This window comes from Lactuca saligna, chromosome 4 (assembly GCF_052625555.1).
Source record: "Lactuca saligna cultivar CGN05327 chromosome 4, ASM5262555v1, whole genome shotgun sequence".
Taxonomy (NCBI): Eukaryota; Viridiplantae; Streptophyta; class Magnoliopsida; order Asterales; family Asteraceae; genus Lactuca; species Lactuca saligna.
In genome coordinates this window covers 267,370,855-267,393,889 of record NC_136420.1, presented here as the reverse complement: position 1 = coordinate 267,393,889, position 23,035 = coordinate 267,370,855, and the positions used below count along the sequence as shown (strand labels likewise).

At 31.3% G+C, this 23,035-nt stretch overlaps 1 protein-coding gene across 3 annotated transcripts; it reads right to left on the bottom strand.

Annotated features, from left to right (window-relative positions):
• Nucleotides 1-6,550: 6,550 nt before the first annotated feature.
• LOC145043586 (uncharacterized) lies at nt 6,551-16,923 on the bottom strand. Of its 3 annotated transcripts, none has more exons than XM_078992286.1 (15): nt 16,695-16,923; nt 16,460-16,585; nt 11,938-12,010; nt 11,552-11,673; nt 11,419-11,472; nt 11,054-11,173; nt 9,506-9,625; nt 9,266-9,401; nt 9,004-9,174; nt 8,636-8,791; nt 8,344-8,529; nt 7,494-7,635; nt 7,248-7,407; nt 6,922-7,165; nt 6,551-6,843 (listed from the first exon to the last, which is right to left on the bottom strand). In XM_078992286.1, the coding sequence occupies exons 2-15, from the start codon at nt 16,561-16,563 to the stop codon at nt 6,598-6,600; spliced, it is 2,034 nt and encodes a 677-aa protein (XP_078848412.1). In that variant the 5' UTR covers nt 16,564-16,585; nt 16,695-16,923; the 3' UTR covers nt 6,551-6,597. The 3 variants fall into 3 exon arrangements, with proteins under 3 accessions (XP_078848412.1, XP_078848413.1, XP_078848414.1); XM_078992287.1 differs by having other exon boundaries at nt 16,460-16,570; XM_078992288.1 differs by lacking the exons at nt 16,460-16,585; nt 16,695-16,923 and adding an exon at nt 12,109-12,191.
• Nucleotides 16,924-23,035: the final 6,112 nt, after the last annotated feature.

Sequence of the window (23,035 nt, the reverse complement as noted above, 5' to 3'; positions counted from 1 at the left end):
TTAATAAAACACCCAAATGTAATATTAAGGCTAGGATCCAATCACAATATAATATAACTTAGAAGAGGTATGCCGTAATCTAAGCTATACTATATTTGAAAGGTAGGTGAATGATGATTCACCAATTTCCACCACGAAAACCGAAATATTAGATATTAGGTTTTATTGGATTTTTAGAAATTCCTAGATTCTTTGAGATTCAATGAACTTTTCAAAGGCATGTTTCAATCTCGAGAGTGCCCTCCAAGTTTTGTGACTGGGATACCGAGGATCACAAAACGAGGTGTGAAGTAACCATGCAAATCACTTGGTACCCTTAAAGTTTATCACTCAATCGATGTGCCGGTAAACCACACACGCTCCACCGATACTATAATAAACCTCAAGTCACCCTTTACCTACCTTGTTAAGTCCAAGTTAGTGTGTCGGTTAACCACACACGCTCCACCAACGACTTAGACAAAGTGTAAAGTGTAATTTCATGGATTAGCACCTTATTCACATTTTCCTAAAGTAACTAAGATTGGGAATTTAATAAAACATTTTAGTTACTTTATAATATTCATCATACTTTGAATGAGAATTTATAAGTCCTTGTCTTACCCGTTCGGCTAACGACCCTCCACCAGTCAAGCAAGCGGTGGGTGAGAGTAGACACCCATTAAGTCACCATTTTATAGGCAACAACCTTATACCCACCTTATAGACCGGCTTCGTGAATGAGGCGTACTAGCGGTAAGACGACTTTATTCTTTTATATATATATATATATATATATATATATATATATATATATATATATATAATTATTAAATCATCATAATATAAGTATAAGGGTTGAATTTTAACTTTTAAAATTCTAGGGGTTGGAACTTAAAGTTTTAACTTAACTTTACTTGTTCCAAAACTTGAGGGCAAGTTTTGTAACTTTCAAAACTTTTCATTTCTTGTAACTTATGAGTTTAATAGAGTAATAAAATGAAGACTCTTCATTTTTCTAACTCTTGTATTTGTTTTTAATGGTTTTAACTCAAGTGTGACTCTTGGTTTTCCATAACTTGAGGACAAGTTATGGACTCCATTAAAACACATTATGATCAAGAATTAATCTACCACATAGGTTACAAATAATTCCTATGATCATCTAAAACATCATAAGAACAAGAACATGAATATGAACACAATCAAAAATTACATTTAAAACTTTGTAATTTTGATAACTAGTTGTTGTTAATGAATTAGCAAAGACATTACACCACCAAAAACAAGTTTTCAATTACCAAAACAGTTTAGGGTAATGTTTCTAATTCATTCCCAGCAACTAAATCGAAATTCTGCAATCAGTCGACCCTACTCGCCGAGTGCGTGAACTCACTCGCCGAGTTGGTTGAAGATACTCATGAACTCGACGAGTCCCCCCTATAGACTCGAGTCCATTCGCAGACAGCAAGATTTCGAAAAAAAAATTTCAACTTTTAGGCACAAATAAGAGCAAACAAACCTGGGCTCTGATACCACTGATGGGTTTTGAGCATTCTAACACTTCCTAAGTTACATGCAACCCTAATACCCTTGGATCTATGTTTGTCTAATTATCATGCAAAGTTGAATTCCAAGGTTATATTCCTATCTAGCATATATGGGGAACAATTTTAACTTAAAGTATAGATAGAATAACTTACCTTGTTGTTGTTTGTGTTACTTGAAACCTTGTGAGCCTAGCACCCCAAGTGTGATGCCTCAAATGCTTCACACAACACCAAATGCTCTTGGAAGAACTTATGAGAGAACACACACTTCTCAAAATCGGCCAAGCCCTCTTGTTTCTTAGTGTAGCCGATTTTAGGTGGAGAACATGTTACTTATATAGTGTTGACACATCTAGGGTTACACCCTAATGTGTCATGACTCTTCATTTCCATGACCCATGGGTTTGTAACTCCCATGGAGCATCCTATGGGTGGAACCCAACTTGATAGTCCATGGAGCCTTTTAGCCCACTATACAAGATATGGATGATTTACATAATCAACCTATATATTTAATTAGTTATCTTTTGATCACATAATTAATTCTAAATTAATTCTTGATCAAACTAATCAAATAATATTATTAATATATTAGAACTTATAATATATTAATAATCTCCAAGTGTTATTTCTCTCATTTAGTCTATCCAATTGCATGATGTCATGCAACCCAAATGGACCATGCCGGGTTGGGTCAAGTACATACCAGAAATAGTTATGGACTTAGACACCTTATCCAACACATTTTACACTGACAATGTGTTTCAGATTTTGACTAAGTATTATTGTGATTTTGATAGTCGAAGTGACGCCGGAGCAGCTACCAGATATTCCTCATCGCGAGATTTCACAGATAGCTTTGCGAGGTGAGTTTTCCTCCAGTAGGAACGGGTCGAAGGCACCAATTCCTGCCAGTTTATGTATTTATAGTATGTCGGACCTTGGTCCGATGCCGGGGTTAACCCGATGCAGTTTATATGTTTCCGAATGTCACAACTAGCATTTTTGCTAGGAAATTCTACTCTCATGCAATCATTCACCTAGTGTGATAACTTGTACTCTAAGTGAATACTATGCTCCATTCCTATTCAAATATATCTCATATGCTCAAATAAGGGTTGGAAACCCTAGATATCCCATTTCAAGTTCACTATGGCCTAGGATTCTCTTATTGGGCCTAATGGACCAATAAACCTTCAAGTTGACTATCTTGGGCCTAGAAACCCTAATTGGGCTCTAAATAGACCACATTCATAAAACCTTAGCATTTTGGGCCATGTGGGCCTAAAATAATTCATCTTATCTCTAATGAGCCTTATTGGGCCATAACTAATCCAATTAACCCTAATGGGCTATAAATCCATTCATTTATGTCAAAGTGGGCCAAAAATGCACTTAAGGCTCAATGGGCCGAAAAATGATTTTTGGGCTTCATAAATTCAATCAAGACCAAAAATGGGCAAAAATCACCTCATCCTAATTTACCTTAGCCCAATCTCGGCCCAAGATCATTCCAAAACAAAAAAAAAAGAAAAAAAAGAAAAAAAGAAATAAACAAATGGAAGGAGGTTGATTTAGACTTTGCCAACACATGATTATCTAGCATATATCTAGAAAATCACATATATCTAGACACTTATTACCCTTCATGCAATACTCCTTATCTCCTCTCTTTCTCTTCTTATTTCTCTTGGCCGAGAAGACCACACACACACACTTCACTTCCAAAAATTTCTCTCAAGCTCTCAAGAACAACTCTTCCATCATCCCCCAAAAATTTCGAGATTTAGGGTGTTTACAAGAGGATTTTTCACAACAATCTCCATATTCGGTAAGTTATTATCAAACACCAACATCTCCTTTCAATGTAACATTAAGAACTCCTTCTTACATAACTTTATTCCATGATCACACCTTAGAAACTTCATAAGCTCGAAAACTACTTCAAGGTGTTGCTAGGACTAAAAATCTCCTCATCTCTTCTTCAAAACCGAAACATCAAAGCAAAGGTGAGCTTCATACCCCCTTATTTTCGTTTTTTATAAGTTTTTGTGGGGGAGAATACAAGAAAAGGTGTAGATCTAGCATTATGTGTATGCCTTGTATGATTTCTATGCTTATATGTGTGTTCGGTATGATTATGATGTTGGATCTAGTCATAAATCACTAAAAACCGAGATATACTTTATGTTAAATGATACTAACATAAAACATACTCCTACATACAAAGTATACCAAGAAAAATAGCTAAGTGGCTTAATAATACATACTTTGGGCTAAAAACTCATTTTTTTTAGACATAAATGTTAAAAATACAAAGTTGAAGGGCCCAAAATGAAATATTTCGAAATCTGATGGGTGAGATAGGTCAAAACAGTTTTCATAATGTATTTTCTGAAAATATACTCTTCTGGAGGATTAAAAACATAAATTTCAAGCTTAATGGGCTAAAAATGACAATTTCGGCCCAATAGGGCCCATTATGCGAAATTTTCTGTTTTGGAGGGCCAAAACTGTGTTTTTCTGTAAAACAGTGGACTACTAGTGTTACAAGTACTTTTCAAAGGTTTAAAATGCTTTTCAAATTTAAAAAGGACCAAAGTTGCAAAAAATTTCCAATTGGGGCCAAAATTGTAAAAACTGCGAAAATGAAGGGTTATAACCGAGAAAACTGCAATTTCAGGGACTTAAACTGTTTTCAATGAAAAATAGGCTGAAAAATATTAATTTCAATAATTTTTGGTGTTAAAATGTCAAGAAAAATGATTTAAGGACCAAACCGGAAAGTTATTTAATTAGAGGGTGGAAAAAGTAAATTTTACAAATAATGAGGGGCTGAAAACAGAAAATGTTCAAGGCTAATTCAATACACGCAACTTGATCAAATATTGGCACCGCGACTACCGACACAATACACAACAATACCAAAAATCGTTGTTAAACGAATTGATTCGGTCTCGAATCAATAACAAATCCAAAACTACTAACAGTACAACGCTCAATACACATATGGAACTCTCGGAACTCTATACTCTCGTGGAATTACTCAATACGTCGACGTAAATTCCTTAGGCCCAAAAGTTGAAAATCATGCTTGTTGAGCCTAGCTAGCCCGATGACATGATCTTTAGGCCCAAAGGATACTTGCTTACATGTAGTTGGGTCTAATACGACTTAACCGCGTGTAAAAGGACTTTCAATGGCAAACGTGCTGCTGGTCCCCAAGGTTCCTTCGGTGCTGCTAGTAAAGTCGGGAACTCACGATTGCGGGTTGGGCTTCGGGCCCTTCGCAATTGCAATGGTCTTGAACGACGTAGGACAATACTGAGGGTTTCGCACCTTCTCTTTTTCTCTTCGGTCGTTGGACTACACAAGTCCGGGAGGATTGAGTTGTGTGAATAAGTGCGAGTGACGCCTAAGGGATCGCTAGTACGGTTGTCAACTGGACGTTTTCATTAACGTACGTTACAACAATTCACCACCCACTGTATACTCAATGCATCCGGAGCTCAACGAACACCTCTAACGTAACGAAACAACAACACATAAACTAATTAAAGCAAAGTGATAGGAAAACGTCGGGTTTTCCTAGGGTTTTCAACTAGTACACTTACGAACTACATGCCGAATTTCACAACTCGTACGCTTACATCTATAGAAAACAAACAAGCATACTCACGGATCTTCACACTTTTTTTACGTTATACTATTTTCAGAAAATATCGGATTTTCTGGTGGTTTTCGAAACAATACAAACATTGGATTTCAAACATTACTTATGAACTCACCAACATTTCATATGTTGACGTTTTTCAAATTACTTGTATTCTCAGGTAACAGATAAATCGAAGGGATAAGTGTACTCAGTGACGTTTTGCTGCTTGTTTAATTAGCACCGAACAATCTACTTTTTGGGCATGTAATGTTAGGGAACAATGTACTAAATGTAAACGCTACCAGTTGTATTATTCCAATGCTTGGTAATGTATGATGTTATGTTTCATGTATATTCATTGTGATGGTATTCAATTGAGTCACAACAGCCCCCGGACGTTTCCGCCGTCTGGTTCGGGGGTGTGACACCGAACATTGGTCTGATGCTGGGGCGGTTCCGAGAAGTAATTATGTATGCCTGATGTCTATGCGATTCATGCATGGTATGCGTTATATGTTCTGAGCTTCGATCCGATGTTGGGGCAAGCCCGATGTATGTTATGTTTTTATGATATATACATTATGAAGTGTGTATGCCGGGCAGGGCCCGATGCCAGATATGGTCTGATGCTGGGGTGGGCCCGATGCAGGATATAAGTCCGATGACGGGTAAGTCGATGTCGGGTTTGTGTCGATGCAGCTGGGAGTAGTCCCAAAGTTATGTTATTTGTTATATGTTATGTGTATGGTGTGTGTATTTTGAGAGAACTCACAAGCTTCGTGCTTACAATTTTTAGTTTTGGTTTCAGGTACTTTAGCTAGCAAAGGGAAGTGATCCGGATGATGGCATGGCACACACCACAATCTTTTTAGCTTGGGAGATCACTAAGATACTTGTTTTGAGATTTTGAGTCATTGACAAATGATATTATGTTTTGAGACACATGTTTTATGATGTTCTATTATGGTGATAATTTATTATTATTATAATAATGATTGAAAAACAAAAATTTTAAACCATATTTTCGGGATGTTACATATATCTAATGTGTTTGGTTAATATATAAATGCTATGTATGGATCCTGTAAACAACATAATATTATTGGAGTTTTGAGTTTTATTTCTTCAATAAAAGTTCTTGCAAGTTTAGGCAATCTACTTTCATTTTACTCTTCTATTGTACTTATGTCACCAGATTTATATTGGTCAGTCTAATTAAGAAGTTGTCTAGTATTGATTCAATGTTTAAAACAATTAATTTACATCGACATTGTAAACTACATATCCTATCTACAATGTATTGAAGATGTATTCATAAACGAATTGAACCTTGCATTTCCATCCTAATGAGATCAACATGAACGACTATGCAATATATATACTCCAACTATATATAAATAACTAAATATAATTTCAGTTGTATGACTGAGGGGGGCCTTCTAAACGAATATAATCATACATGACTCCTCTAAAAGGACCCAAGCCTCTCGCTTGTGTTAAATACAATGCGTTCCTGCCTACTCGAAGTTGAGAAGACAAAACATTGATACTATACAGCCAATATAGCCCATGAATCCCATGTCGTGCAATCGCATTATCCTTCCCAATAAGCCCTGTTGTAAAGAAAGGCAAGACCCCTCTTGGGTCATTGATCCGAACCTGAAAAACATCAAAAAAGAAAGATTAAGTATAAGTAACTTATGTCCAATATGGTTCAGGAAATACATAACTACGTACTTGCAATTCTGAAACTGTAGCTGATGCTAATGCTAGTTGAATAGTATAGTTCCCAGTAGATCCAACATCTTCAAGATCAAAGAAAATGGTCCAAGTAGTCGGAAGGTAGGTCTTATTTCCCACGTTTCTAGTTACATGAGCAAAAAACCAATCTGTTTGATATTCGTTAACACCAACCCTGTAGACCAAATCCCGATAAGGGTAGAGCTCCGTGTAACGTTCCCATAACCCATATTGCCTAAACCTGAAGTAAATCAAGATCAATCCACATTAGGGTTTTCTGTGTTGAAAATGAAATTAAAGTAGATCAAGAGAAAAGAGCTAACGATTCTGTTCTTTGGTTCGCATATAAGTTGTTCATAAGAGTTGGGTTTGGTTCAGGCACGTAGAACTCAGCTGCTGTTCGATCTGGGACACCGATTTCCCAGATTGTGGGTCCATTTCTTGGTGGTTCGTATACAAGGATACCCATTCGGATTCTACTTCCTGCGCATAGTTGAAAACCCTAATATTGTTAATCTTTCTTTAAATAGAAATGTGAGGAATGAAGGTAGACTGAATAGGGAAACAACCTTCCAAGACATTGACGACGGAGTTGTACATGTAATCCCCGATATACCCAGGAACCCAAGCATACAAGTTATAGGAACCAGGGCGGACATTTTTGATTTCAAAGTAACCTTCGCTGTCAGTTTGAGTCCAAAACTGATAACCCTATTTATGAAAAAGAGAAACAAGATAAAGCTCAAGAAATGGTTACAAATTTTTTTCACAATGATTGACTTTATATTTTATATATTATATATTATTCGACTATAATGAAAGAATTTTGTCTTACCCAATATGAAAGAATCATGTGCATATACAAATAAAGTAGTTACAATATTGAACCTTGAGCGAGCACTTAGATGTTTTCAAATTTAAAAAGTGTTTTTGGATAAATTTAATCATTGTTTTAGGTTTTATAACATTTTTTGTCCATACTCAAGTAAAATTACTATATTTTTGGGACAAAAAAAAGTGAAAAACAGCCATACCCAGATATTAAAATTAGTCATTAACTAGGAACAAAGGCCGAAATTGCACGAGAAAAACTTCTATGGGTAAAAGATATATATGATAAAAATATATATTTTCTACTTATTCTAATAATATAAAACGTAAGTGAACTTTTGTTTAAAATGGCAACAATATATGTTGCGTAAGTAAACTAAATTTGTAGAGGTTATAAAAAGAAGATCTCTGTCACTAAGATTACAAATATAAAATTGGGTTACGCAAGTTTTCAAATAATTCTATGATAAAAGTGAACAAAAACACCTTTATCTTTAAAAAATGTTAACAAACTATACCCGATTCTATATTTCTATCACATATCAAAGACTACATTAACAATTATGATGAGTTGTGAGAAAACACTACCTTGTTTTCTTGTTGCCATGATCCTAGAGTACCAGGTGGAGCCAAGCCAATGTAGGCAAAACTAGCACGAGCCAACTCTACATCACGGACGAATAGTCTTCCAGTTACTAGACCACGTTGCTGGGCACGAAGAAAGTCCAAAGAGTTTGGGAATTCATATGGCCAACTCTCGGTTTGTATGAGCATCTAATATAATGCATACAAATTATGATATGAAATAAGTAGTTAATTAATAATCGAATAATTAACTTTGCAAAGGTATAATCATATAAAGAATTAACAAGATTGTTACCTCTTCTTTAGCATCAGACCAAAGTGAAAGAGGGTTATCTTCCGTTGTTACCGAGTTGAGATATATAAACACGGGTCCAAAAACCTTTTTCCATGGCTCACCCTCTCGAAATTTCATTCCTAAATCAATCCCGGCATAATGTGTGCTAAAAAACATCTACAATAAGATATAACATGAACTTAGAACCCCAAATAACGCAAAAAATAAAAAAGTAAAATAAAAATAAATTGAGGATATATATCAAATACTATTGAAGCTTCTAATTAACTCTTTTCTATAACATTTTTATTAAGACAACACCAAACAATTAAATTAAGAACATGATGCATCTTTATGGAGTATATGAGGTAAAAAAATTGGATACTTACCGATAGAGTAACGGGTCCCGCATGAGATGTGAGATCTTGCTTGACAGGGCCAGCTGTACGGAACTCATTACTTGGAGTGATCATCCAAAACCCAACAGGCGGGTCGGAACACATCCAACCGTGAACCCGGTTGTCTTTATTTTCAGTCGAGTATTGGTATTTGTCATCCACCTGTATTTTTTAATTTTAGAATATTGAACCCATAGTTATTATTTGTCTTAATTTATTTGATAATATATTAAAAAAACAATGGGAAAGCTACCTCTCCCTTGAGAAGAGAATTGGAAGGATGGGTCAAAAGTACAGCTTCAGGGTAGTCTAGAGGTTCACCCCTCTTTCGATCTTCAGAAGTAGGCATAACTCTTTGCCTTTCATCCGAAACAGCCATATATCGAAACCTTTTTTATCCAACAATTCAATAAATCAAATAAGTGGTTATTTTGTAACGTTTTATATTCTAAGATTTGAATAATAATAGAGGAATTGAATCATTTCTTCTTACAATCTTTCTTGAAGCTTGAATACGATCCGACCTTGGTAGACATCGACATCGGGCCATCCTTTTGGACGATCGAAAATCCCATAAGAGTAGAAACCGCTTGTTCCTCGTAGGATAATAAACCTAAAAACATAAAAAAATTTCAACGAAATCCAAAAAAAAAAACTAATGTTAAATCAATTGTTTGCTAGATAAATTGCAAGAAAGAGCACTATATATATTTTTTTCTATAAGATGTACAATTTTATTATCCATGATAGCAAAGTAGTTACATGATTATAGAAATATGTAATGAGTTGAATGTACTTATATTTCTTTATGCATAGTAGCAATATTATTTCTTGATACCTAGGATGTTTTTGAGACAAATAATAATAATAATAATAATAATAATAATAATAATAATTAAAAAAAAAAAAAAAAAAAAAAAAAAAAAAGAGAACAACAACCACCTTAGTGATTGAAAAAGTAGACGATAAAAAATCATAGTTAGAATATGTGAAATGGTTTAAAAAGGGATTTAGAAATTTAAATTTTTTTATTATTAAGAATTAATATATTTTGAAGCATCATAAAAAATCAGTAAGTTCAATGAACCGTTGGTCTAAATAACCTTTTTTAAATAATAACCTTATAAATTATTCTTAATAAAGTAACTTTTATATATATATATATATATATATATATATATATATATATATATATATATATATATATATATATATATATAGGTTCAGGTTTATTTGAGACCATTCTAATTTTGTAAGACCGTGAGACCAAATCTAAAAATAATTTTAAAATGCAAAATAAATAGAAAAATCCAAAAATTCTTTTTTTAAATATTATTTTCGGAACTTAAACTAACTAAAAAAAATAAAAAAAATATCCGTTTTTTTGTTAAATAACTGAAATATTCTAATTAGAATATTACACTAACATATTCTAAAAAATAGTTTTAAAATGCAGAATAAATGGAATAATCTAAAAATTCTTTTTTTTTTTTTAAATATTATTTTCGGAACTTGAATTAACTAAAAAAAATAAATATATAAATAAAAATAAATTTCATTTTTTTTTGAAAAATACGTGAAATATACTGACATATTTTAAAAAATAATTTTAAAATGCAAAATAAATGGAAAAATCCAAAATTCTTTTTTTAAATATTATTTTCGGAACTTGAATTAACTAAAAAAAATAAAAAAAAATGTGAAATTTATAAAAATCTTTGAAAGTGAAAATTATGTAAGAGGAAAATAAATGTGAAATTTATAAAAATCTTTAATGAAATCAAGTTAGAAGTTGAATTATAAGAACATTAGATAATTACAATGTATATATATGATACAAAACGACGTAGTATGGTGAGTTTGGTACCTAAGCTTATATACCCTTAAAGGTATATTCACTTTTCCATATATATATATATATATATATATATATATATATATATATATATATATATATATATATATAAAGAAAAGTATGTTGCTATAATTGATAAAATAAACATTCTCAAGTTGGTAGCGAATCGTGAAACGTGCAACACACCTTTTGTCAATATTCAAGGAAACATGGCTGTTTTTCCGAGAAAACATCCAATGTCGTTTGAATGATAGTTCCACTTGATTCTCGTTGTTCACTACAACATCTAACTCATCGCCTGCAAGTCTACAAAACATTCGTACCAATGAAAAAAAACACAATCAGCATGACTCCAAATATTATTCATCAACAATCTTTTGGCTTTCTTGTCATTTGGTAGAAAAACTACAAAAACTATATACATACCATTTGTAAGAATCATGCAAATTGTATGTTAAAACATCAATCTTGTACAAAAAATTAATACAATATTTAACAGCGAATATTTTTACAAATGAGATAGATAACAAAAGGATTGTGACACAACTTACTTGTCCAAATTATCCTTCGAATCAAATGGATCACTCCAATTCACATCCCAATATCTGTAATATTAGACAAAATTACACAACTATATTCAATAAATTTTTGTAATTTGAGTTATTGTAGTAGATTTTTTCATACCCTCGATCATTGATTCCATTATGATCATTTAAGATATTGTCAATTCCATTATAGTTTATACTGGTGACAGTGCCTTCAGGACTCAAAATGCTGATGCTAAAAATGCCATTGTCAACAACCACCTAAAACCATCATAAATTTTTATATCTAATTAGTAGTTTGTATATGAACAATTTTTTGTAGTGTTTCGCATACAATAATTTTTTTTCCATACACAACAATTTATGTCTTATATAATTTTACAGTATAATATTTTAAAATATCAATTGTTGTATATAGAAAAAAAACATTGTTATTTAGAAATCAGCTCTTATATTATGATAACATAGAGAAAAGTATAAATATATAAACAATTATAAATAACAATAGTTATGTAAAATGTTTACTTGATCATCGTTGATATGCAATTGCACCGGAGGATATAATACCGAACCTTCTGAATTGCTCCTTAAAGCCTTTCTGCCAATATACAATACCATAAAAGACGTGAAATAAACACTAATTTATTTTCAAGTAACTACTTATCTTTTTGCATATGTTAAAAAACAAACACTTACAAAAATAATAAGACCAATGATAATATAATTTTTTGTGTGTTGGTGAAGAACAAGGTGAGTGGAAACATCACGGGGAGATTACACAAGTATATATAGAATTTTGACTTTTTGTGACAACATAACACAGGTTTTGTTTTGCTTTTGTCAATTCTGTAGAAAGAAGTAAAATATTTTTGGCATGTAAATGGAAGACCCTCAAGCTTTAACTCAAAACTATGAGAACCCCCCTATAATATATTAGTTTATTTGGTTCAACAAATCATTTTACGTATATAGAATTTAATTTTTTAATAAATTTTCATTATTTCCATTTAAAAACATACATTTACAAAATATATATATATATATATATATATATATATATATATATATTAAAAAACACTGGCAAAAATATAGAATAATACTAAATTTACAAGAACAAATAGAAAAATCATTGCTCTACAGAAATTAATATTATGTTTGTCTGTAACTAGCTTTTTGATTAATTTTTTTATATTTTAATATTTGACAAACCAGTAAATAGGTTATGACTGGTCAATAATATAAGCTAAAAATTTAAAATAGTATTGAAAATGAATTAATTAAAATTAAATATTGTTATATAAATACTAGAATATTAAAATAAGATTACATGAATATGCATTGAATAGTTCTTTATATTTTTAGTACATTCAATTTTCTTGTAAAAATATAAAAAATAATATCTATGTTTATATGAATTTTTAGAAATTAAGTAACAAATTAATAACAAAATAAAGTATATATATGCATGGATATCCTACCTCTCATTTACCTTATTTATATGGGATTCAGTTAATAAAATACAATATGACATCTGATTCAATAAAAATAAAAAATACAAAGTACAAAATAATGATCAATCACATATTAAAAATAGGCTTTTATGAAAAAAAGAATTTAAAGAAAACTAGTGGAGTAGTGGACCATAATAAAATTCAAATTTATTATCTAACTAAAACCAATAGATTAAAAAAAATAAGTAAATTAACTTTTAGCATCTTTATAAAAAAAATTGAAATAAGGGGGGCTTTATATTAAATATGTTAAAGAAGAAGGGCAAGACATTAAAATAACAGAAAAGTGGTCCACCTAAACTTAAGGAAGAACACACCGCAGGAGATGATTAAAGAACGGACAAAAGAAAGATCACAAGATTGTGTTGAGACATGTGAAAAGGTTACATTGAGAATACTCACGAAATGACATGCTCACAGTAAAATTATTCATAGTAATTATTACATCATTCTTTCTCATAAAATAAAATTTTCATGTTTAAAGGTATTGATTACTAATTACTAACAAGTTATGTTATGGGTTACTTGCATCATTCAATTATTAGAAAATATTTTATTAATATAATTATAAGTAAATGTTTATTGAAACATTGTTTAACGCATGTTAAACATGTTTCTTACTATTTGAATGTTAAACATTGTTTAATTTATAAATATATAACAGCTTATAAATTAAAACAATTATGAAAAGTTTTTTACATCATCATGCACAAATAGTTATATTATCAACTCAATAGTATTAGTGGAAAAAATAGGAAAAATTCGACCGACCAAAGGAAGTGCTGTATGTTAATAAGGATATCTAAAAAAGTGTTTGCCTATTAAAAGAATAAAATAATTTCAGTTGGAAAAAAAAAAAAAAAAGTATTCCTTCCACCACCACAATACAATCATCGTGTATACCACATTTTTTTTACATAATATATATATATATATATATATATATATATATATATATATATATATATATATATATATATATATATATGTTCAGATTCATTTGAGACCATTCTAATTTTGTGAAACCGTGACACCAAATATAAAAATAATTTTAAAATGCAAAATAAAAGAAAAAATCCAAAAACTCTTTTTTTAAATATTATTTTCGGAACTTGAATTAATTAAAAAATAAAAAATAAATCCAGTTTTTTTTTTTTGAAAAATACGTGAAATATTCTAATAGAATATTACAGTGACATATTCTAAAAAATAATTTTAAAATACAAAATAAATTGAAAAATCTAAAAATTCTATTTTTAAATATTATTTTCGGAACTTGAATTAACTAAAAAAATAAAAATAAAAATCCCTTTTTTTTTAAATACGTGAAATATTCTAATAAAATATTACACTGTAATATTCTAAAAAATAATTTTAAAATGCAAAATAAATGAAAAAATCCAAAAATTCTTTTTTTAAATATTATTTTTGGAACTTGAATTAACTAAAAAATATAAAAAAATGTGTCTCACGGTCTCAAAAAATATAGGTGGTCTCAAATGAACCTAACCTTATATATATATATATATATATATATATATATATATATATATATATATATATATATATATATATATATATATATATATGCAAAAAGTGAATATACCCTTAAGGATATATAAGCTTTGGTACCCAAACTCACCATACTACATCGTTTTGTATCATATATAGACATTGTAATTGTCCAATGTTCTTATAATTCAACTTCTAAATTGGATTACTTCAAAGATTTTTATAAACTTTATATTTATCTTCCTCTTATATAATTGTCATTTTCAACAAAAATATATATAGCCTAGTAAGTGTTCAACAAAAAGATGTGATGTAGGAGGAAGATAATAGTGAAAATTTAAAAATATTGAATATAAATCAAGTTAAGGATTGAAGTTTAAAAATATTATAATGAATATATCAAACAAAACGACGTATTATTATGAGTTTGGGTACCCAAACTTATATACCTTTAAGGGTATATTCACTTTTCCATATATATATATATATATATATATATATATATATATATATATATATATATATATATTGGTTTTCTTTTATGACAAAAGGATGTTAACACTCTTATGATGTAATAATAACCAACATTATTTATTTCGGTCTATTAAATACATTTAAAAAGTAAATAACTTCAAAAGAAAAATAAATATTATTGATATTTATTTTAAAAAATATATAATTATTAATAGTTCTAAAGTAAATTATATTTTCCGTTAAAAGGAACATTGGAATAGTTAAGATTGATAGAACTTGGAAAATAAGTGCGTACACCGATAAAGAAATTAGTAGAAAATGGTATATATAAATAAGTCATTTACCACCAAACGTAGGCATTTCTTTTAAGCTATAAGTTAATCTAATTTTGTTCTTTATCTAATTCAAAATTTTCGGCTTTCTTATCATAACTAGTGCCTATTTTAAAGCACTAACTATGTGTTTAAAACTTTTTGTTAACAAAATGTATATATTTTAACCATTTCAATGTTCTCATACCTAATCATACTAAAAAGACTCATGTATTTAATACTTATGAGATGAATTATTTCGTTAGTAGTTGTAAATATGTCAATTTAATGACTTGTAGTAGAAGTCATAAGTCAAAATAATAGGTCAACAAATCCAACAAATTAAAAAGCAATAAAAAGTCGAAAGAAATCTGTGAGGGTATGAGTACAAAGGAAGAAAACTCCAAAACATAGATGTATATCTTTTAATTAATAAAAAGATATCGAGTTTTTTTGTTTAATAAATTAAATTCTTATAACTATGAAAACGGGTTAAATTCAACAATATATACTTATCATATAAAAATTAAAACTATGAGTATCGATCATTTAATAAAGAAGACGGTAAAAGGAATCCAAAGCATTAATTGAATGAAATAAAATCAAACAAAGATGATACACACGTCAAAATAACAATCTGTACTTGAAACAATAATTTGTAAAAATTTAATGATTTAACTAATTAGATTATATATCCCGATTTTCTTCCTTTTAAATATGTTTGCCTTCTCGAGAAAAAAGGAAGTTAATTTACAATTTTTTTTAATAAATTCATGAATTATGAGTGCTCAATTTTTAAAGTTACACATGTAAAAAAGATTGCCATTTACAAAGGAACAAAATCCAAGAAAAAATAAAATATTTAAAATATATGACACATAAATAATAAGAGAAGAATATATATATATATATATATATATATATATATATATATATATATATATATATATATATATATATATATATATATATATATATATATAATTAAATAGATATAGAAACTAATATCTTTCATTTATTTTATTGCATGCATTAGAAATCGCAATTTCTTAGCTTCCGGTAAGCCCTCAGATCAAAATTCATGGAATTTCAGGAAATCGGTTCTCGTTGCCTTTATTTTCGATCAATAACAAAACACAAGATAAAAACAATGGAATAAAAACAAAAACAAAAACAAAAAACATCGATGGTGCTCTTATTGTTGTTGTGAATTCGAGAAAGAGAAAGAAAGAAACTAACTTTGTAGTGACTGAGCGTTTGCAGTCAGAAGTATAGATGAAGAACTGAAGAACAGCAAAAACTAATATTCTTGTTGCTAACAACATTTCCTTCTTCTCTCCCATTTAAAACCTGCAACCTCTCCCACTATACAGTGTTGGATTCAATAAATGAATACAATATTTATAAAACAACAATAAAGAAAATGTAGAATGACTAGATGATATATATGTATATAGTTAATGACAACAAAAACCTTGATTAGTGAATAGGAAAGAAGATTATTGTCTTAATGTCGTTTCAGCTTCTTCTGTAGCAGTTGCAAAAGAACACAAAACCTGTTTGCGAATCTAGCGAGAGAGCAGACCAAAGCGTATTCTGTGGGTCGGAAGGGTGGGTGGGTGAAAGGAGAGACAGTAAATACCAAGCGTTACAAATAAACTTGGTATGATTATAATCCCAATAACACTTTATTCCCTCAAAGGGTTTTGTATATTTATAATGAAATGTATTATGGTGAGTTTAGGTAGGTTTTTATTTATTAGGTATGCTGCCTTTACAAAAATCCAATTTTCAAGGTTGACTGTGGACTAAAAAATGGAAAATGTTTTGGTAAAAGCGCAATTAAAGGTTTAATTTTTTGGATGAGACTATCTATTCGATATGAAAAAATTGGAGTAAATTACGTTCTTTCATGGTTCTAAAAAAGAGGGCGTCCCATGGCGTGATACGTGGTGTAGCCGTTTCGAAAACATCAAAGACGGGTTTGTTAGGTGTGGCGTCCAAATAACTTGTCAAGGTGCGCCTTATCGCGTTATGGCGCGAGCTTTTTTCAAGGCGCGAGTTTTTTTTTTTTTTTTTTTTTTTCTCTTTTTGTCAAACTTAAAATAATTGTGTTTTTGTTAACTTGTTTAGATTAAATATTAATATAACACTTATAAAACTTCATATATTTGATAAAATTCAATAATTATATAATTTATCTTTTTTTAATGTATATAAAATAGTCACGTCTTTAAAAATGCATGGCTCGCTAAAGTTTCCATGACTTAACTTTGACCATACCGCCAAGTCACGTCTTACGTTATTTAGAATCTTGCATTCTTTATTGTTGGGGTGACTTTACATTATTAGTATTTAACATTCTTTTTCTTATTCAGACGGTTTCTTGTATTCTGATATCTTAAAAAAAGATAGAGATTGTGTGGTAGTTATAAAAAATATAATGACTAATAAGTTTATTTTATAAAATCATCTTTTTAGTCTTACATGTCACATCATTTCCAAACTACATTATTTACACCAAGGCCAAATAATTTTTATGTCAATCATTTTTTTCGAATTTTTTTATAAATTATAAAAATAATTATAATTTATAGAACATATTGTTTAAATAAAACTATAATATTTAAATTGAGAATAAGATTACAATATCTCAAAAAAGATACAATAAATTAAAAAACATAAAACGATCATAAAATTTAATTTTTGTTCTTAAGTTTATCTCGTATTTTCGATACATTCCATGCTACTCCTAAGAATTGTCAGGTTTTTCATAATTTTTTGAGTAAATTACTGAAATCGTCCCTGTGGTTTGATCAAAATTACATGTTTGGTCCCTAATTTTTTTTGTTGCACCCGGATCGTCCCTGTGGTTTGATTTTGTTGCGTTTTTCGTCCATATGGTTTGGTAAAAATTGCATGTTTGGTCCCTAACTTTATATATGTAAGGGACGAACAATGCAACAAAATCAAACCATAGAGACAAAAAACGCAACAAAATTAAACCGTAGGGACGATCCGAGTGCAAAAAAAAGTTAGGGACCAAACGTGCAATTTTAACCAAACCACAGGGACGATTTCAGTAATTTACTCTATTTTTTTTTTCGTTCACATTGCTCCTTATCGGCTCTTCTTATCTACAAAGTATTTTCAAATGTTAATGTAGAAAATCATTTTTTCTTGTTGCAGTTGTATGTGATGTTGGCACTTCGCTTCAATTTTGATCACATGCTTTGTTTTTCGGTCAACTACATCATCATGTTTTGTCGCACGCTTTGTTTCGTGGCGTACTACCGATCTTCATGGAGTGGAGATCTCTTCGATGTCGTCCGAAATCTCATCGGTTTCAATGTTAAGGTCAATGTTAGTCTATCTTTCGGAAACGTCGATCGAACTCAACATCTTCCATGATCTCTCAAACTCGAACGTATAACCCAACATGACTCCATATTGTGCTTTTGCGGCTTTAAACAAATCAAAGTCGTTATAACTGTTCTCATTTTCCGATTATAGCTTATTGTAGACCAAGTTAAATTTGATGCAAATCTTATTCAATTCTCGTTATTTACAAGTTAACATAGATATCCATCCTTCAGATTGGTCCGGTGCCATGCAACCCAAATGAACCATGCTACTCTCGGGTCAAGTACATACCAATTATAGTTATGGGCTTAGACACTAATCCAACAAATTAAACACATAATTGTATTTTACTTAGCGAAATCATTAATTATAGTGTTAGAAAATGCTTATTTTTGGGTTAGGAATGTTACCGAGACTTTTTTGAAGTGCGAAAAAGAGGGTTTTCAGCCAAGGTTCTCAGCTTAAGGCTGTTTGCGGCTGCGAACAGGGTTTGCAGCCGTAAACAGCGTTTGCAACTGTGAATATGCTTGCGGTTGTGAACAGGTTTTCTACCGTGAACTGGTTTGCAACCCTTGAAGATATGAAGGATGTTCTTGGTGTTCTTAAGGAAAAACTTGAAGATTTGAAGGTTTGATCTTGATGGTATGAATGTTCTTGGAAGCAACTTCAGAGAGTTTTTGGGTGAAAAAAATGAAAAATGAAGAATATCTTTCGGAAAAACCTTTTTAACAGTTGGGTTTGCGGCCGAGAATGGGTTCTCGGAGGTAAACAGGTTTATATCCCAATGGTGTACGGCCCAAGGGTTTACGGTTCAGGGGTTTACAGCCGTAAAAGAATGGTTGAACGAGTTTTGCTGATTTTTCGAGGGAAAACTTGATTTTTTGAGCGATATTGGTTCCGACACTTATATAAATTTTATTTATACAAATTAAATGATTCTCCAACCCTTATTAACTTAACGGAATATGCAAAATTCGGAAATTTTTTTAACGGAAACTTGACTTTTGACGACTGAAAAGATTCGGGTTGTCACAGCCCCCATCAAAATGTAACCGTCTACTTTGTTAACCAGGTCATAGGAACATATACCTTGGATAAATCCTAGATAAACATCTGATAATAACCTGCTAGACCAAAGGTAACTCCGAATCTCAGATGGAGACCTTAGAACCTCCCACCGTGTCACACCCCAAAACCGAGAATGGCGGAAACGTTCTGGGGCAGAAGACGTCATGTAAAGTATCACAACACAGTAAAAGTAAACAAGCAAACAACATCATCCATTGCATTAAATATATAATTTTAATACAAGCATGTTCTGTACAGTGATAGACACCAAAAATAATGTAAATCAAAATAATAAGATGAGTCTTGGATGCGCTCCATCTTCTCAAAAGCTAGCCTCGGTACCTGTCTACTGATGACATGAGAATACAAGTTATTTTGAAAGAGTTTATCAACATAAAGCTGGTGAGTTCATAAGTATTTTAGTGTCGGTGTTTGTTATCAAAACGTTTGAACATGTCTCAAGTGTAAGTTTGTAAAATGTATGTAAATATTGGTAAAATGTATGTAAATGTTTGTAAAAGTTTGAATCTCTCAGAAAAACCTATATTTTCTATTAAAGTAGCCTTCTACCAAGGCTTAACTGTTTTGTATGATCGTTTGTTGTAAAAGTGTGTAATTTCCCTAAGTGTAACTATCGTTAACAAAATATAGTTTGTACATTAATGTTTAAGTGAAATAATCACTTAGTATATGTAATGGGTAAATTATTGTAGTACTGTAGTGTTGTATTATAGGAACTACTGCTGTACTAACTACCTTAAACCGGATTTATGTTAAGGTATCATGTGATTAATTGCACCATACTATCGACTGGTAATGTAACGCCCATAGATCCAGGCTAGTCAATTTAGAGGCAATAGGGGTCGAAAAAGACTTTTCGACAAAAGATTATTTAGAATAAATAATCTTAACCAAGTTGTAGAATATATCACAAGGTTTCTTAACCAAGTTGTAGAATATATCACAAGGTTTCCGTACATATAAAGAACGCCGAAATCCGAGTTATAACGAAGAAGTTATGGCCCGTCGAAGTTTCGCGACGGAACCGACACGGCACCGGGAAGCGTAAATAGTGAATTTACGATGGAGGACTTTTTAGCCTTAGTGATCTAAATGAAATTCGTACAATATGTTAAACTAAGGGCGTCGATAAAAGAACGCCCAAATCTGACTTCGTATGAGGAAGTTATGATTTTTCTAAGATTCGGCTTAGCAGTGTACACCCCGAAACTCGAATTTTATTTCGAGCGGCTTTTGGCTTACGCGACCTAAATGAGAGTTGAAGATATCATTAATAGGAACTCAACGGTAAAAATACAGACGAAAACGGAGTCCGTATGAAGGAATTATGAATTCTTCGCGGTCATTTAACAGTCAAAACGCCTCCTACTATTGAATTTGAGATCGGTCGAGAATTAGCCGACAGAGTATAAACGAAAGTTGTAGATCTCGATTTTACCTACGAGATGAAAAAAATAACGTTGAAAACGGAGCTCGTATGCGAAAGTTATGATTTTTCTAAGTTTAAGGCTGATATGCGATAGGGGGTGACGTGGCACCACCATAATTGGACACGTGGCACCACCAGAAGATTGCCACATGCACCAACTCGGCGAGTAGGTCCTCTTACTCGGCAAGTAGGCCAGTCAGCACCCCTATAAATAGAGGTTTCGGGTTCCATTCATTCTCACACCTTCAAACCCTTCTTTCTCTCTCTAAACTCTCTCTCTAAGCCTCCCTAACCCCCCAAAGCCTAGGGTAACTCCCTAACACGAAGCGGAAGCCCCGGAGCGCCTGACGGCTCCGAGAAAAGAGCCTTTCGGCTCGGTAAACGCTGCTCCAACGAAGCCCGGTTTTGCGAAAAACCCGTTGTAAGTGAGCTACGCCTACGCTAGTTTTAATATAGCTTCTAATTAATTATAGTAACATTATTAGGACCTTAAAATAATTATTTAGGCTATTATTATGAGTTATATTGAGTGTTATTTAAAGCTTATATAATAATAATAATAGCTAGACTATTAATTAGTCGTGGTTATCGTTAGACTAAACCCTAGTGGTATTGGTACTAGGTTTTATCGAAGGAAATTGTTTTGAGAGTATCGAAGCGCTGTCCGAGTGTTGAGTCACCACCTTTCAGGTGAGTGCATAGTCCCTTTCATCTTACACATAGATATGAAGTATTTTAATATAAACTACGTGCTATGTATGCATATTGTCTGAATACTTGTTGTTTATGTTGGGTGAAATATTTTTATACATGTTTTAAATGATTTAAACTTTATATGTATTTTATATCTACAAAATGTGTCGGGTAAAACATGGGTAGATGAAATAGTTGTTTTGTGATAACACGATGGGAGACATTAATGTTATTAGTGATCCAGTCATCTGGTGGAGAATAGATGATGACAATGGGCGATACTAAACGGTCCGGTGGAACGCTAGTAAGCTCGTGACCTGTAGGTGTTTTTGAACTAGGTGCTCATTAGGTATTTTGAACTGAGTGTGTTCACTAAATATCTTTGAACTAAGTGTGTTCACTAGGTATTTTGAACTAAGTGTGTTCACTAGTTACTTTTGAACTAAGTGTTTACCAGATGTTTCGGACTACGTGTTCACCAGATATATTCTATAAGCCTTGGTAATGATGGACTTCGTGTCGATTCCTTAGGATGATCCTTAGGAAGAAATAAACGAGAAATAGCTGATTTTAGGGTAGATCCTTAAGACTAAAGAAGATAATGGGGATGGGTAATTGGGTTGATTGTTTGATTGTTTAAACATAATAATTATATTATTGTGGGTTGAAAACCCTATGTACTCACCAGGTTTCCCAACCTGACCCACTCAGTTTATTTATATCACAGGTGTTGATACAAAGTCACTTTACACTGAGAGATTTAAAGAGATGTAGATCACTAGTGTAAATAAATGTAAGTTCTGTTTATGCTTATGTTTTTGTATTAATGATGACATCCCAAACGTTTTGAAATGAATAAAATACGATTCTTCGAAAATGTTTTTATAACGTATTTATCATGTTTTTCTGGGAACAAATTCCGCAACATTTTTATGAAAAGAAGTACTCTGATTTTTATAAAGTATAAACAAAAATCGGTCTTTTCTGGCCGTGATTTTGGGGATGTCACAGTTGGTATCAGAGCATTAGTTTAAGCGAACTAGGAATACGAATTTATTTCTAGACTTAAACTTAGAATGCTAAACAATGATTGTGAGGTATGAGCACTAGATTATTTTAGGAATTATGCCTAAAATGCTTTTATGTGCTAAATGCTTTATGCCTTATATGCTGTTATTTATTCGGATCTATGGTCTGTTGCTGACCGGATCTGGAAACCTTACGTGTTTAGGATTCTAAAC

Bases quoted from the DNA above. Each gene is read 5' to 3' on its own strand.
- LOC145043586 (XM_078992286.1), bottom strand. From the start codon at position 16,563: ATGGGAGAGAAGAAGGAAATGTTGTTAGCAACAAGAATATTAGTTTTT. The intron at 11,674-11,937 runs GTAAACATTTTA...TGATGGTTTTAG, and splicing joins TGCATATCAACGATGATCAA to GTGGTTGTTGACAATGGCAT. The intron at 9,402-9,505 runs GTAAGAAGAAAT...TGGATAAAAAAG, and splicing joins TTCAAGCTTCAAGAAAGATT to GTTTCGATATATGGCTGTTT.